Below are 18457 nucleotides of genomic sequence, written 5' to 3'. Positions count from 1 at the left end.
AGTGCTAACATTTGAAAACGGTGCAAAAGCCATTTGTAAACAAATGGTTTGTGGGCCCTTTACTCGCTACCCGAAGAACGCCCACGCAAACCAACAGCATCGTCAGGAAGGGGAAAATTTCCCCTACCCGATGTTGCTGTTGTGTCGCGTGGGTGTACTTCAAGTAGTTATTATATTATATTATATATTATATCATGTAAAGTTCTGACACATTTCATGCAATGTAGCAAATATTGTATCCAAAAGCCCATCTTTGTAAACAACATTGTTTACAAGTTGTTCGGTTGCGTGAAATGAAATTTAAGTTTACGTAAATGAATGTTCACATCACCATTAAAATTCAGAATTTTTATCTGTGTATGTTACATTGGTCTATTTGAAAAGTGACGCGAGAGTTGTGTATCCAAAATCACACCTAGGTCCTGACGCGCTCAATTTCAGTGCATAACAAACCATACTTGAACATAATAGTCTCTTTTTGGCGCGAAAAAGAGATAACCGAGCATTTATGATTCAAAATACACCAATCACCAAAAGCATTCAACTGACGTTGAAGGAAGCAACAGTCTTCAACTGAGTGAATTAAGCAAAAAAAATAGAAAATTACTGAATGATACAGACATCCCATCCATGCTAAGAGATGTCTTAAATCTCCTCGACGCAGTGTAAGCAAGTCCCCTAAACTTCACATGTCAACTATTATTATTCAACATCATCAACAACAACAACATATTCCGCTGCTTTAAGCCAACCGATCCCATTTCGTTACCCCATATCGCATCCAAAAGATACTGTCGAACGCAAAATTGTCACCATTAACATTTGCTTATGAGCCCCTATCAGTCTGCCGAGGCTCGTATTCCACCGACACTGGCCGGATTCGGAAAGTTGCTGGATTCCAATTGAGCGTAAGATTTAAATTCATCGAACCTGCGCATGTTCACGCCGACACGTCTTCGACGTCTTGCGTTGATCGCAAATATTCAAGCCCCCAGAGGGAGAAATCTTATCTCTGCTCGTTTCATACGACATTTCTCATTGCACATATTTCCTTAACATTAAATAATGACTTCAGAGACTTTGGTCACCTGGGACCATTCTGAAACGACAATCAGCACTCCATCAGTGGGACAAGTCTATACGGTATTAAAGGCTGACCCTCTGGCGATTTGTGGAAGGGGGGGGCTCGCAGAAAGAAGGGAAAAAATTGACTGTTGAATGGATCGGCCGGCCTGCGTCGGCTACCCCCTAAAGTGTGTATGCCCTCGAATCGTTACACAGGTTTTCTTCGTTTTCAACGACATTTATTGGCCACATCTAAGTTATTCTCTTGATGTCTATATAAATTTCCGTACTCCCGAGATATGCTGCTGCTGTTGCTGCTCCTGCCGTTGCTGCTACACCCGAGATCCCAGTTCTTATCTGTTGTTACATTTCCATTCGGTGCTGTCAATAAATTGTGCCCAGAAATTCCCGCCGCATCCTCCACTGGAACGGCAAAGAAAGCTTCCGCGCGATAGACTATGAATTAAAACCAATCGATGCAACCGGACCACAAAGTGCGCCCTCAGGGTAAATCGAATTAATCCAGCCGGCCAAATCGAACTCCTCACGACTGTTGGGCATCGGCGGGTAGCTGGTACCGTAAACCTGCTCGTACAGGTAGAACTCGTACCGGTGTTCATAGTGTCCCGAGGTTGGTGCTAGGAAGTCTGTTGCATTGTGTGGAATATTGGAACATTATGCATACATTGTTGCACAGATTTGCGAAAAAGGTTACAGAGGGTTCAGAAAACGGAACGCTTACCCATTACCGTATCACCATCCATGTAAGTCATGCCTTGCGTGAAAGTGGACGCCTGAAACGAGAGATGGAAACTATTTAAGAGGGAGAGGTGAGGCACAAAAGAAGCAAAAGTGACATCTTGCCAAGAAAAGCAGAAACAAGCTTCCAAAGCGAACAGCTTTTGCTAGCGGACCGAAGGGAGAACTAGTGTAGCTCCGTGTATAGGTATAGTTCATCATGATTGCCAGTATGAGTTAGTCATACCGTGGTTCATAGTACGAACACGAACTACATTTAGGCTAAGAGAATTGGTAAATCAAAGGCACCCGTGGAGAATTAGAAGAAATACGAAAGTGATGATTTCAAAATTCTAGATACAGTTGGAATAAGGGCGTAACAGCTTTTGTAAACAATAACTTCTCTCGAGGATTTCTCGAAAGTCATGACTCTCCTTGACAAATCGACATAACCATCGAGTAGGGGAAGACTTCCCCTACTCGGTGTATATGTTGGCTTGTGTAGGCGTGCCTTGAATTCCTAGAAATCAATGAGAGAAATCATTGTTTACAAAGGCTGTTACGCCTTAATTCTAGCTCTAGCTAGAATTTTCAACGAGTGCAATCTTAAAATGCATGGAGCATTTTTTTTAAATCTGGTTGCTTCTACGGTGGTAGAAAAGCTGAACTATATGTATTTACACACTTAGGCTGTGTTCCATTTGGAAATTTTTCACTTAAATTTGACACTTCGAAAATAAATTATGATGTTCGAAAATCCCTCTGTTGTTGAACGGCTGATTTTCGAGAAAGCATCTGTCAAAGTTGATTCATTGTCTGTCAGAAATAAGTCTGCTGGAATAGCAGGTTTATTTGAAAATTATCGATCTGTCAAATATAAGTGAAAATTCACCAAATGGAACACAGCCTTAGAAACTGCTAATTTGACACGTGATGGAATCCATCTTTGACATAAAATATGAGCCGTAAACTAACATGTCATGTAACATTAAGTGCACCGAAACTGAAAAGTTCGTTGTTCGACGACAAGTACGTTTGATTGAGCTATATTTCGCGTATGATATGACTTAAATTTATGTCCAAATTGACGCTCGACGCATGACGAAATTTACATGATTTTTTCTAAGTGTGAAACTTTAAGTCTGAAATGAAATTAATGAAACTCGTAAGGAACTGTTCAGACAGCTTTCTGGGATTCTTGCACCCCCCACCCCCCCTGCGTAGACAATTGTCCATTCACAATGTTAAAAATGTGTATGGGCCTGGATAATTGCCACTTTATTTCATTTAATCACTTCGAAAAGGACTGAATCACTTCATAAAAGTTTGAAATCATTTCAGAAAGTACTGAATCACTTCAAAAAAGTTTGGGCTCACTCCGGAATGTATTGAATCACTTTAGAAATGTTCGGAATCATTTCTGAACGTACTGAATCGATTCAAAAGAATTCAGAAAGTATTGAATAACTTCAGAAAAGATCGGAAAGAAAAATCACTTTGGAAAATACTGAATACATTCAGGAATGTTTAAAATCACTTTGAAAAAGTTCATGTTTAAAATAACTTTAGAAAGTACTGAATCAGTTAAAAAATTCAGAATCTCTTCATATAAGTTTGGAATCACTCTGGAAAGTACTGGATGATTCCAGAATGTTTTTAAGTACTTCCGCAATTACTGAATCACTTTGAAAAGAGCTGAATCACTCTAGACAAGTTTGAAACCACTTCAGAATGTATTGAATCACCTCAGAAAAGCTCGGAATCTCTTCGGACAATATCACTTCTGAAAATTTCAGATTCACATTAGAATGTACTAAATCATCCCAGAAAGTTTGTAATTATTCCCGCAAGAACGGAATCACTTTGAAAATAATTGAATCAGTTGGGAATGCACTGAACCACTTCAGAAATCACTTCGGAAGTACTGAATCGCTTCAGAAAGTTTATAATCACTTCAGAAATGTTCGGAATCAGTTTGAAATCGCTTCAGAAAATATGTAATCACTGTATAAAAATCAGAATCACTTTGGGGAGCACATAATCATTTCGATATCGAGTTACAGAACCATAGTAAAACTGAATGTCATGGCTACTACGATAGCGAATATGTATGAGATTGTTATTCTATAACTCGATGAACCCTTCAATATAGAGTTGTAGAGAGTGCACTGTAGCTATGTTTTCAAAAACGAGATCTATCTGTACTGACATTAAATTACATTAGGAAAGTTTGGAATCACGTTGGAAAAGTTCAGACTCACTTCAGAAAGTACTGAATAACTTGAGAAAAGCATAGGACCATTTTGGAAAGTACTGAACCATTTCAGAAAAGCTTAGCACGTACAGAATCACTTTGAATAGTCCTGAACTTTACAAATTGAAAACACTAGATCCGTGTATTCAGAACAAAAATATTTAATAACTTCAGAACAGGTTGAGCTCAGTAGGAAAAATGTTGAATCGCTCAAAGATAGACTAACTTCCGATTGTGTTAAATTATCTGGACTGATTTAACACTTTCGGCAGTAATGCCACGAGCAGTAATGGGAACGTCTGAAACAAGAACCTGATATAAATATAAAAACCTGGCACTGAAACAGTAAACGTATTGCTTATTAAGGTTTCCAACGGTAACATCAATTGTAGCAGCACAAACATCATTATTTCGTTAAGATTTGCCACAGAGAAAAGACGTTCAACTTCGGTCAGAAACTTGTGTAAAGATAAGTGGGAACATCGCCGTTACGTGGCGCTAGCTGATTTCCTCTATAAATTGGCCACTTTCGACCAATTTGGCGCTTTATCGATAAATTTTCTGTTGAAAATTGCCAGTTGGCGCTACCACCACTTAGTGTCTAGTGTAAGTTGTGCAACGCCAGCGCCATCAGGTTGTCAAAGAGAGTTTTTAAGTGGGGAAGTCGCCGTAAGTGGCGCTTAAGTCGAACAGAAATCTTTACACTAGTTATTAGAGAAATTTTATTCGACCCTCAACGTCTGTTCTCTGTGGTTTTGCATAGCGACGATTGCGTTATTGACACGCACACATGGCATTCCACTTTTGCTAAAAGTAGCAAAATTGGGTTCACGAGGTTTCCTAGACAAAAGTTTCCTATACGAAAGTAAGGTTCTTGTACGAGAGCCACATGGGGTGTGCCATTTTGCATTAATCTACATATATTTAAGAAAACTAATATTTGTTGACTTTGTACAATTAAAAAATATGCGGAAAACAGATGAAATCAGCGCCAGCGAAAACAGAACCCACAGTTCGCGGGCAGAGCCTACTCACCCGTCCTCTAGAGCATTCTAAGCTTTGTATTAGCCGAATATTAGCTTTATATTACAAAAAGACGAATTAGCGGGCTTGTTGGTTGTTTGGGCGTTTTGATGCGTAGTGATGGAGTGTAAAAAGAAAAGTGAACGTTTTTTTGATTTGTGATCCGGCACGAAAGTTTCGTGGGTTCACGACAATGGCGTGGCCGGTGGGAATATTGATGTTTCCATCTGGTAAATGAGTTTTCAGATATCTTTTCCGGTTTATTTTCGAACTTGATGGACTTGATGCTCAAGTACTTAGACTTGAAATGGATTTTGCTCCTTTGGATAACGGCGGAAGGACGGAAAGCTATTCTGCTCCCGACGTATGGGTGGAGAGTGAAGAGCTTCTATCGGATCCTTATTCGTAGATATCCTGAAAATAAGGAATCCGACAATAAGGTTTTTCTGACTGTAATGAATTCCAAACTATCATGACAGGCCTGGTCGCGAATGTAAGGAATGTTTAAAAGTGGGTCGCAGTCAAAGAAGGTTTGAGGACCGCTGATCTAATCAAATCGCATGTGTTTAATAAAAATGATCGGACGAGACAAATTAAACAGATCAAATAAGAAAAAAAAATAAAAGAAATTCATTCTCTACATGCAAATAATCGTTGCTCAATGTCAACATCAAGAGAACTCTATGACACAAAAAAAAGCCATCACTCTACCAAGATGCAAAACATCAATTTATTCTAAGTTGATTAATTACGAAAATTGTATAAAGAGAGAGAGAGAGAGAGAGAAAGATTATCCTTGACAGATACGCGTATTTCGTCTCCAAGACACTGAAGAAGTCTGCACATTGTAGACGAAATACGCGAATCTGTCAAGGATAAGCAAATAAGGTGGTGGAATTAAATGGAAATTAATAATCTTTCTCTCTCTCTTTATACAGATATTCCACTAAGAAGCCCACATTCATCAGGATACGAAAATTGTGTTTTTTAATAAATTACGGGAACTACACGGGATTCAAATTACGCTTCCGACAAAATCAGGTGTCGTATCTGGTAATTGTTACTTTGAAACGGACTTTCGGTCCAAGATTCATTGAGAACCCTATTCAGATGTACCGTATGCGTGATAATGTTTGCATCATCGTACATATAAGGTTCCCGTTTCACCTGTGCATACAATGCCTTGTTTTTCTTTGCATGCACGTAACCTATAGCTCATACCGTAGTAGGCTGTGTATAAAAGAAAATGATTTACTTAGTTTGACAGTTGCACCATGACGAAGTGGCAGCGTATTCGTGATTTGTCCCACGCGCAAATGTCGCAAAAAGACATTTCAATCACAAACGAAATGACAGACGACTTACTGGCGAAGAAATCAATTAAAATAATGTGGTTCGCTGTAATAGAATTTTCTAAGAAGCTTGTGCCATCATCCACCAGATGGGATAGTATTTTTGTTTTGGTTTTGCACGAAGTTGATTTTGTGTGCAATGATTCTTTGACAGTGTGCAAAGAGTGTATATCATTTTGTCATTTTTTTATGCATTCCAGTTTTGAGTAGAGTGAAAGAGATAGAACCAAAACATTCTAGTACATTTGGTGAAAATGCTAGTTCAATCCAGTAGTAGTGTTGCCATGTGGTACAATCCACTGGTAGTGGTGTTGCCATGTGGTACACTGAAAAATTGCAATAGCAGGTTAGTCACCAAAGTTTTCGAGCCGCTCCGTCTGTCACTTCGTTTGTGATTTCAATCGCCGTGGGAGTGTCCCGGTGGACCGTCAAAAGGGTTTTAGACCGAAAAAAAAGAACAACTATCCGCGAAGGTGGCCACAGGTCGTCCAAGGTCAGCTCGGGTTCCGAGGATTATCGCTGCTATCAAAAGGAAGATTCGGGTGAATCCAGTGCGTTCAATAAGAAAAATGGCAAAGGAACACGGGATCAGTGACTTTACGGCACGGAAGATCGTAAAGGAAGATTGCGGGGCGAAGTCAAGGGCACGAAAAAAAAACTCACATGATTACCAACCGCATCCGGGAGCTACGAGTCGAACGATGCAAGAAAATCTTGAACTTCCGAAAGCGAAAAAAATCCGGTAATCTTGTTCACCGACGAGAGCATGTTTACCGTCGATCCCGTATCAAATTCCAGAACCGACCGGATTATTAGTTCTCTTCCGGTAAAAGACGTGGCCGACGAGCACAAGAACGTGTACCTGACCAAGCATCCTGCTAGCGTTATGGTGTTTGGATTGGTTGCTTCCGATGGCAAAAAAATGACCCAGTGTTCTTTCCAGAAGGCGACAAGGTCAACATGGAGGTCTACATCGGGATTTTAAGTAAGTATGTTCTTCCGTAGATCAAAGAACAGTACGATCCGAAGCCAAATGTTACATTTCAACGAGATGGGGCTCCGTGCCACACCTCGAACCACACTCAGAAGTGGGTGCAGAAACATCTTCCGTTCTGGGCGAAGGATATGTGGCCGACATCCAGCCCCGTTCTTAATCCTCTGGATTACTCAATATGGCACGTCATGAAGGCCAAGGCCTGTTCTAAACGCCACCCGAGTCAGACAAACATTGATCCGTACCTGGAGAGAAATGGAACCAGACTACATTATTAGAACCTGCCGTGCATTCCGGAAGCGTGTGGAGGCCGTAATTGACCACTTTGTCAAGCAGTTTTGGCGTGACTTTCTACCAGCCATTTCACAAAACTGGACCAACTAATTTCTATTTTTTATCAAACGCACAAATTTTGGCTACTTTTCTCGAGGTTCTAGAAGAAAAAATCTCAAAATAATGTTTAATTTCAAAGTTCGAGTGGTAGTAAACGACAATTTATCTGCTCGAATGAAGTGGTTAATTGCAGCAAGTGGAAACTCGATCGATAATTAACATAGTTTAAGACTCTGAGAAACATCCCCCCTTTGAATAGATAAAAAACCCGAAAACAAAATTTTTTAGATTTTTTTTAATTTTGACATTGCTCAATGGTGCAAACATTATCATGCATACGGTATATATTTCATTTTCGGCGCCTTCGAAGCAGGCAACATGTATTACAGTGCTAGAATGGTGATGGGTGTGAAAATGACAATCTCGAAATGTTTTTTTTTTTCCATTGGTCACGGTAAACGGGTACCATACACTAACGATATCATGGATGGTACGACCATACCACATAAAGTTGGGATGATAACCCTAATTGGCGGTTAGGCACTTCTTATGGTTATTGTTTATACGGGAGTGCTACGGATCAGACTGAGGGCGATCTCCTGGAGGTATCCTTCGTCTCACGGTTGCGTACCGTTTAGGTGAATCGCTGTGATATCCTTATTCTCAGAACCACTTCGAAACTTTCAGTGCACAAATATCAGCTTCTACGACACGTGTAACATTCAAATTGTTACTCCACGTTTGCTGGACTGCAGCATACATAAAGTAGCAATTTGAGGTGAAATGGGGCACCGATTTCCGAGATTTGTGTAAATGAAAATTCGAAGAGGAAGTGTATGTATAGCCTACGTGGTGGCCATTTGTGGACTCTACAAGGAATCACTTTATGGTTACAATCAGGAAGCGTAGTCGTCGAATTAACCACTTCATTCGAGCAGTTAAAATGACGTTTACTACCACTCGAACTTTGAAATAAAACATTATTTTGAGGTTTTTTGTTCTAGAACCACGAGAAAAGTAACTAACATGTGTGCGTTTGATAGAAAAATAGAAATTAGTTGGTCCAGTTTTGTGAAATCGCTGGTAGAAAGTAACGCTAAAACTGCTTGACAGCCTTGCAAGCGCCACCCATCACCACGTGGCTGTCAGAGGTCGCGAGTGGTATGTTAGGGGAAAGTGCACCACAGCCAGTGGAATCGCTTAGGATCACGTCCCGAGAAAGTAATTTTCAATACCAGTCTAGTTCAATTCCCAAGTTCCTCTCCGTGGTCGTCGGTGGAAATTCCTGTGATTCGACCACTCTACTCTCGGCAAGGTGGAAAACCGAACAGGATTTTCGGGCTAATGTTTCGCAGCGTGGCAAATCATCGCCAATCTACGTCATCGCTCGTCGGTTACGCTCCTGGCGATTAAACGGTTTGACGGAAAGTCTGTCCTTTGAAACTCAGACCCAAAGCCCGCTGTAGTGGTACACGAGTGTCGCATATCTCCGTCAACGCATCGGTCCTCATCGTTCATCGAATTACGATCCCGACAACTCAACGGCCGGCAGAAGGTCCGTCCCAGGTAACCCACTTAACCGAAGCAAGCTGTACACACTTAGTTTTTTCTACCGAGCTCGGCTGTGCAAATCTCGGCAAAAAAAGTTCAGATAAGCATTATCCGAGACTCAGCAATCAAATGTCACTTTTGCTGAGATCTCAGTGAAACTTTTTTTGCCGAGATTTGCACAGCCGAGCTCGGGAAAATAAAACTAAGTGTGTAAGTACCGGACTGTTTTTATATGAGCACCAACATTTTGTTTTTTTTTTTTTTGGTTTTGATTATTAGGGCAGAACAGATTGTTAAAGAAGAGAAAGAAGAAAGAAGGGTTAGATTAGGTCGACTCACGTACGGAGAGAAATTATACAAACATAAAGTGACGTCACAAGGAAGGAAGTTGGAGAGCATGAGAAGTCAGGTCGTTCCCGTAGGCCAGCGAAGATCGCTCCAGGAGACCAACTGATTCTCTCTGACACCTTAGACAGGAGAAAAGTTATAAGGAGACGAGGTAGGAATTAACCTCGAAAACCTTTAAACTGGAAATCAAAATCAATTAGTATTTTTAATTTTTCAAATTTGCTTGCGCAACTGCCTACTAATATTTTTTTATCGGTTGTCAATAAATAAGGTTTTTGATTAATAAAATTTATTCTAGTAATTATTTCAAATGAATTAGGGAAATCAATTTTAGCGGATTGGAAGGAATAGATGTAGGACTATTACATTTTGGGACTTGGGCATGTATTTGGTTGTTGGGAGATAAATAGTAGGAAGATTCTGCTGGGTTGGGACAAATTGCTGATGAGTAAATACATCCGGAATTCTTGGCAGACGCTAAAGCCGTGTTTTTGAGGATCCCAGCAACATCCTCCTTACAAATCTTCAGGCAGCAGTAAAATCTCACGATGCGATCAACGGCTGCCAAATGGGACTTCATTGAAAACCAAACATGTTTAACCGTTAATAGTTTGGTATGGTATTTTCAAACGAATATTTCTTGATTTTAACCAGTGTGTATCTAATAAAAGAATTCCTTCAACTCATTCATGCTCAGCAAATGCACAAATACAATATTTTTACATTTCAACCAGACTATTTCCCACTCCCTGTAAATATACAACATACAAAATAAGTGTCTTACTTTACGCTAAACATAACCGATATTATTAATGCAATGTCATCTCCAAATATCGCTCCACCAAATACATGATAATCAAATTACACACAAGGAAATTAAAAGCCCTCATCATCATGGTAATCAGAATTAGAAAAAATTATGTTGAATCATTCTGGAAGCGTCTATCGCGCACTTATGGCACACGCTCAATGATGATGATCACAACAAAAGCAGATAATACCAGCCGCACTTACCGGAACGTTCGCCACGATCCAATGCAGATACAGCCGATCCTCGGTGCTTGCTCCGTCCATATCCACCATGATCAACGTGTAGAGTTTTTCCGGATCGGTGAAATCAAAGAACAACACCGGCGGCACTTCGAACACTTCCACGGCTATTGATTCGCCACAGTTCTCCTTCGACAGCACCCATCCCGATTGCTCGGACATGGCCATCAGCGGCCTGAAGGCACAGCCTTCCAGTAGATTAACGGGAATAGTCGTTGTACAGTAGCCTCGAACGGTGGGAACAAGCACCATCAGTGCTGGAAGGAAACAATAAAATCTTTCCATGTTAGATCTTTACTAGCAGAACGACAGAAAACTGACTAAATCAGTCAACTTTCCGCGGAAAGCTTTTATCGATTCACGTCAGTTGATTCACGTGCATGTAATAAATGCATAATAGCTGCACACAATGATGATGACAATTTTCCGTCATTTCCAGTCAATCTCAGGTTGCTATTTCTCGACCTCTTCGTAGTCGCATATGAGAGTCGATATGTTTTTATTTGGCATCGCACAGGTCACTTTCTTCTAGAGTTGAAATGAAATAAATTTTGCCATTTTTTTTGCATTTAAATCGAATCAACCTAATGCACCAACCTTTGTCCAAAAAGTGATGATTCCTCTCGAACATTTGTCCAAACTTGCGATTGATTCGTGCCCAAGCGGATCGAACGTCCATGTTGCAGGAAAGTATACAGACAGCGCGATCTACCTTGGCCAGGTCTCTTCCCCGGACGGCAATCGGAGGCTGGTAGTTCAGCCAATGTTGAACCCCGTGGGAAACCAACCCACAAAATGTATTGTCCGCTTCGACTTCAGCTCCTGGATCGAACGATTTATGTCAACCGGAGAAACATCCCCTCGGTGCAGCATACAGCAGGACATGTACTTTCCGGTTCGGAGGTCACACTTGACCAGTTGATTGGCCGGTTCGAAACATTCAGAAGTGATTTGCGAAGTGGTCAACTGTTCGTGTTTGGCATTCCGGAACGAAATCCAAGGAGAATAGATTAGATTTGATTAGATTTCTTTATTAACCCTCCATTACTCGCGCTGTTGTACTTTGTACAACACACATGAGTTTTCCATTGCCACACATGAGTTACCAATCGATATGAAACCAACGAGTATTCCTCAAAAAACTTGTTTTGATCTAAACAAGCTAAACTTTGATTACAGTACACACCTAAAAAATGCAGATAAAGGGGTAAATGTAAATGGAAAGCGCATAAACTGTGATCATACTATGTGGGATTTGACTTAATTGATTACATTTGATTCACAAAGTTTTTTAGGTGTTCAAAGCCTATTGCTTGGTGCTCAGTAGTTCAGAATTTGCTGACTACGGGACGCTAGTATACACGTGAAATTCTCATATAAAATATCTCGAGTTCCCAACCAGATAGAAAGTTACTGTCTTGAACAAAGTTGTTCAGGAGGTTAAAGCCTAGAGTTTGTGAGAAAATTCTGAACTACTTTTCACCAGCCAACAACTTTGCCGAAGACAGTAACATTCTATTTGGTCAGGATCTCGTGATATTTTATATGTGCAAATTTCACTTGTATACTAGCGCCGCTTAGGAAATTCTCAACTATTGTACACAAAGCAATAGGCTTTGACCTCCTCAACAACTTTGTCGAAGACAGTAACTTTTTATATGGCCAGGATCTCGAAACAAACCACATGCGAGAATTTCACGTGTATTCTAGCGCTACGTAGTGAGAACATTTTGAACTAACGTCCACTAGCGAAATCTATCTGATCAGAATCTCGAGATATTTTACATGCGAGAATTTCGTGTGAATACTAACGCCACGTAGTGTGAAAATTCTGAACTATTGTGCAGCAATAGGCATTGACCTCATGAACAACTTTTTCGAAGACAGTAATTTTCTAACTGTTCATAATCTCGAGCTATAGCATACGCGAGAATTGTACACGTTTACTAGCGCCGCTAAGTGAGAAAATTCTGAACTACTGTCCACCAGCCAAAAACACTTAACCCCCTGAACAAGTTTGCCGAAGACAGTAACTTTCTATCTGCTCAGGATCTCCAGCTATCGTATATGCGAAAATTGCACGTATATACTAGCGCCACGTAATGGAATTTCCTGAACTACTCCACCAACGAAAAACTATGCCGAAGACAGTAACTTTTTATCTGGTAAGGATCTAGAGATATTTTATATATACATGTATACTAGCGCCGCAAAGTGAGAAAACTCTGAACTACTCTCCACAAATGAAAAGGCCTTGACCTCCTGAACTACTTTGCCGAAGACAGTAACTTTCTATTTGGTCAGGATCTCGAGATATTTTATATAAGAATTTCACGTGTATACTAGCGCTGCGTATTGAGAAAATTTTGAACTATTGTGCACCAAAAAATAGGCTTTGATCTCATCAACAACTTTGTCGACGACAGTAACTTTCTATCTGGTCATGATCTAGAGATATGTCACATGCGATAATTTCACATGTAGTGAGAAAATTCTGAATTACTCTTCACCAACAAAAAGTTTATGATCTCTAGAACAACTTTGCCGAAGACAGTAACTTTCTATCTGGTCAGGATCTCGAGATTTTCCATGTTGTAACCAATTAAGTCAAATCCCACGTAGTACGGACACCGTTTACGCGGTTTCCATTCACATATTCTCTATTATCCGCATTTTTTGGGGGTGAACTGTGATAAAAGTTTAGCTTGTTTAGTTAAAAACAAGTTTTTTTAAGGAATACCCGTTGATTTCATATCGATTGGTAGCTCGGCTGCAAAATGGCAATAGAAAACTCATACTGGTGTACAAAGTACAACGCGCGAGTACTCGTGTTACAAAAGTTGGTGCGAGTAACGGAGGGTTAAAGAAACTTTCAGCCGCACGGAGAATAGGTTACGAGGAGGTATTATCGGGTATGGAACCAGTTTCTTTTGGAATTCTTTAGCTCGCCTGATTGTCAAGCTTCCCTTTTAGTTAATTGGATGGCTTATGCGCCACTCTAAGAGGAGACCATCCAACAAGTGCGTTGCCCGGCTATGAGACCTTCCTTAGGGAGGTAAAATTTACCCACAAAGGGTACGGAAGCTGACTGACCGACTTAAATACACACTTAGAAATAACTTATTTTACATGTGATGGAATCCATCTTTGACAAAAAAAAGATGAGACGCAAACAAACATGTCGTGTAATATTAAAAACTCCGAGACTGAAAAGTTCGTTGCTCGACGAAAAGTAAGTTTTATTAAGCTATATTTCGCGTCTGTTATGACTCAAATTTATGTCAAAATTGACACTCGTATATGTCACTCTCAGAGCACCAGACAAAAGGAATTAAATTCTTATACTAGACATTTGAAGAAAAACATAAACGGACTGCATATAGCAGAGATCACGGGTTGCCAACACGTCTCTGATAGGAACATAGGGTTGTCTTCCTTGGGCCTCGAGGGTATTCAAAAGTCGCTCTCTGGCGGCGTCATTATCCGTACATTGCCAAACTGCGTGTTCGATGTCATCGTAACCGTTTCCACACCGACAGATGTTGCTGTCCACGAGGTTTATTCTATTGAGATGAGCATATACCGTTCCCTCTCAGAGCACCTAAATTTACATTATTTTTTCTAAGTGTGTACGTTCACTGTACTACACGTGACACGTGTGGATGCCACTAATTCTGAAAACACGTACACGTGGCTCTAGGCCTAGGAGCTGCATGAAAGGTGACACACAAGGAAGAAATATTAGTTTGTTTACTAAAATGAACTATGCCCATTTTGTTATGGCAAGTTTTGCTATAAGAAATGCTCCTCGTGTTTATTAGCGAAATTCACATCAAAGGTTGATTAATTGCGTAGGAAATCAGTTTGGCACGGCATTTGTGACCAGCATACACCTTCCGGTCGTATGAAACAGGTCCAAATAAGTCCCAATCCGCCCGTAATTTTGTTTGCCAAAACACATTGCTTATGGCATAAAACGAACTTTTCAAGAGCATTACCGGAAAATAACTCACCAGCCCTAAAAACCTAGAAAAATTAGGTGCTCTGAGACTGACATATACGAACGTCAATTTTGACATAAATTTGAGTCATAACAGACCCGAAATATACCTCAATCAAGCGTACTTTCGAACTTTTCAGTCTCGGAGTACTTAATTTTACATGAAATGTTTGTTTACGTCTCATCCTTTATGTCAAAGATGAATTCCGTCACGTGTAAGATTAGGTAAGTGTGTAGCGGACCGTGAATTCCAGCTCACCTGTAATTACCCGCCTTGGTCCGGGTGGCGCCTTGTCTTGGAAGCATCGAGTGTTCATCTCTACCATCGTCACCATCATTATCACCATCACCATCTGCAGCCGCATACAAGCAGCAGCAAACGGATTACAGTGAGTAGCGACTATCTAGCTGCACCCAAGGCGGGTAATTAAAGGTGAGTTGGCACTCATGACCACACTAGGGTTGGTGTGGTTTGTTTTTTCCGTCGATCTTGTTTTCCGTGCTGAGCACCAATGCTACCGACGTGCCAGGAAGGCAGCTCCCACACCTGGACCCTACCTATCGACCCATCAACTCATGAACCGGGGACCAACGGCTTTACTTCCCATCCGAAGGAAGGCGTGAGATGTTATGCCTCAGAACATCCCGGCGGCGCCGACTGGGATTGAACCCAGGCCTGCTGGGGTGAGAGGTAATCACGCTTACATCTACACCACCGGCGCCGTTAAGTTCACTATTTTGCCATAAGCAGTGCCAAAACAAAAATGTTTACGGGCGGATTTGGACAGATTTGGACCTTTTTGATACGACCAGATGGTGTATGCTGGTCAAAAATTTGAATTTCGCGAATAAACACGAGGAGTGTTGACTAGCAAAACTTGCCATATACAATCATTTTAGTAAACAAACTAACACGTCTTCCTTCTGTGGCACCTTTGATTATCCGCCTTGGGCTGAAGCGGCGCTTAGTATTATACAATACCTTTTTCAAGTCAATTGCCTCTCTATTGAAGCTTAATTTCGGCGTGGCGCGTGACTCAGTCTCTCTTCCCTGATAGAGGGTATGGTCTAGTGATTTTTTTTTTATAGGATTTTTTTTATTTGCTCCTGCTCCGGGCAAAAAAAATACATACCTAACTACACGTATAATCAGAAACGTTTTGAGGCATAGTAAAAACTGTTCAACTCCTATTACAGTTGCTATAACGACAAGATAAATCATTCAATGATCATCTTATTATGTGTGCTCGTCAATCTGTAAATTCAAGTAATGCTGTATGTTGACGATATGAGGCATCATTTAAATAATATATACCGTGCCGTTCGCTACTGAAACTCCTCACCCGATCTGCACCACACACGAACCCGCCGCTTTCGGTTAAACAGCTCGAATTTTCATTCATCCGTCCAGAGAACCGTTTTCCAGAACTCTAAAGGGGCTTATCAGCATGCTTCTTAGCAAACTTAAACTGTTTGACTTTGTTTGCCTTCCTGATAAATGGGCGCTTCCGGGAAACTTTTCTATTCAACCCCTGTGCTTCCTGGATCTCGCGGGTTCTTCTTGACTTCGCGCATGATCTTGGTGTCCGTTCTTGCATCCGTTTTGCGCTTCCTGTCTCGTCCACTGATCTAAACGTTTTTAGTTTCAGAAAAAATTTCCCTTGCTCATACGGATTTACCGTTTTGCACATGACGAACCACCAAGTTTCGGATACACAAGGGAATTTCTTCCGAAATCATTGCGTTCTCCATGTTTTTCAACTGAATCAAATGTGATCACGTGTATAAATGCACCAGGTCGAGTTTCAAAAAATGTCAATCGAGGGTTTTCCGATGGAAACTTATCGAAATCATATCGATCTTTGAAGTAGGCACCTTTTTTGCGACTGATTTATTTTTATCAATACCAATTTTTTTTTCTTTAAGTACCTTAAAACGGGGTATCTTTGATAATGAGGATAGCTTTGACAGTATAATATAAAGAATAAATTTACTCGCTGTGATTTTTGCAAATAAGAAACATTGGTTCCATATTGTAGCTTGGGATGTTTCCGTTGATATTGTATATAGTTTTTAAATAGTATGCACACTAAGATTTTTTTACAGTTTATTGTAATTTTTTACCGAATATGGAACAGCAGAACGTTCGGTAATCGGTTCGGTAATTTTTTGTTGTTTTACCGTACATTCAGTAAATTTAGCTTTCCGCTTGAACTGTCAAAAAAGGGATTCCATCCAGAATGAGCTGAAAAAACCTGAAATCGTGCTCGACCATCATCGATCTGGATGATACTTGGCACATATTTTCAGTATGATATACCAAGTATTTTCCGTAGGAGAGGAGACCCTTTTGACTCAAGGGTAATTTTTGAAAAGGGCCTATGTGTTTTTGCACACATACTTTAAAAAAAAATGTAGTTCGAAAACAGTTGGTTGTAGAAAAAAATTTACTAAGAAGGAGTTGTAGGAAACTAATAAGGCTTTATAAAAAAAATATACACGGAATTTTTTTTCGTTTTTTTACAAAAAAAAAATAAAAATAAACCTCAAAATTCAAATAACAAAAAAAATAATTTTTGATTTTTTTTTATATTTTTTTAATAAAAACTTGAATAGAAAGCAGAAGTTTTGAAAACAACTCCAGGATGGACAAACTTTTAATAAAAAAGTTTTTCTAAGAGCAACTTTTAAGGCATTTTTGAAACTTTCATTATTTACGGCAAAATGTTCAGTTTGATGTCAGTATATGAATATAAAAATCATTTCAAACGATAGTGCTCATATCAATAAACTTCCTAAATATAAGCGTTTTCGAGATATTTCAAATTTACTTTCATAAAAATCATTTTTTTTGTAGAAAATATGCCATTTTCATAAGTTAATCGTGATTCTCCATCAGCCTTGATAAGTTTAGCAAGATACACATATATTTACCTTCAATTTGTCTTTTGACGATTGAACAATCAGACAACCCGTTTAGAATTTACAGGGGAAATGAAAACACTATTATTTTAAATATAGAAACCAACACAAGTTAAGTTGCACTTATTTTCATTATCAGGCGTAGTTTCATCCTATTTAAGTTGTTAATATTGATGCACCTATCCATCTCATTATTTTAGGGACATTATAATGTCTTCCATGGTATTTTTCATGAAAAAAAAGAGCTTCTCTGTTAGAGTAGCTTCAATACCAAAACAATATTTATACCTTAATATCCAAATGGTACCTACGTTTGTATTTAAGCATGACCATCCTTTTGAAAACAGACATCACTAAAAATATCTTTTTGAGTGAACAAGTATAATTTGAATATGGAATTCAAGAAGGTCAAGTGTTGCAAGCCCTTTTCATTATAAACGGTGTTCGTCAATGCTTCGTAAATTATCCGAAAATTTGATTGAAAAACATAAGTTCCTAGAGTGGAAATTTAATTTGGATACATCTCTATCAATCTGTGATACGTGTCGCTTGAATTTAAATAGAATCGAACCATTTGCTGAAAATCTGGAACTAGAAGTGCAACCGTCAGTCATGGACATCGCGGAGTCGCAGCCATCTACATCTCAACATAGCCTCGAAGAAATGCCATCAACTACGTCAATAACAACAGCATCATCTCAAGATAGTGGAGAGCAACAATTTCCCAGGATGCATAATATTGAGCTGGCATAGCTGGTATCAACGTATCGCCAATATCGACAAAAAAATTCCAGAATGTTAACTATCCCCGGAGAAAGTATATGGAC

General features: G+C 39.7%; 1 protein-coding gene across 1 annotated transcript; it reads right to left on the bottom strand.

Annotated features, from left to right (window-relative positions):
- Positions 1–1502: 1502 nt before the first annotated feature.
- On the bottom strand, positions 1503–11000 carry LOC135701422 (uncharacterized). Its single transcript, XM_065222214.1, has 3 exons — positions 10673–11000; positions 1808–1859; positions 1503–1712 (listed from the first exon to the last, which is right to left on the bottom strand). Exons 1-3 carry the CDS (start codon positions 10991–10993, stop codon positions 1522–1524), a joined length of 564 nt encoding a protein of 187 aa, XP_065078286.1. The 5' UTR covers positions 10994–11000; the 3' UTR covers positions 1503–1521.
- Between the last annotated feature and the right edge of the window lie 7457 nt (positions 11001–18457).

Source organism: Ochlerotatus camptorhynchus, unplaced genomic scaffold (assembly GCF_037179485.1).
Source record: "Ochlerotatus camptorhynchus isolate MF236.1 unplaced genomic scaffold, CSIRO-AGI_Acam_v1.1 ptg000161l, whole genome shotgun sequence".
Taxonomy (NCBI): Eukaryota; Metazoa; Arthropoda; class Insecta; order Diptera; family Culicidae; genus Ochlerotatus; species Ochlerotatus camptorhynchus.
The sequence above is the reverse complement of the archived record's forward strand: the minus strand, read 5'-3'. Positions and strand labels throughout refer to the sequence as shown.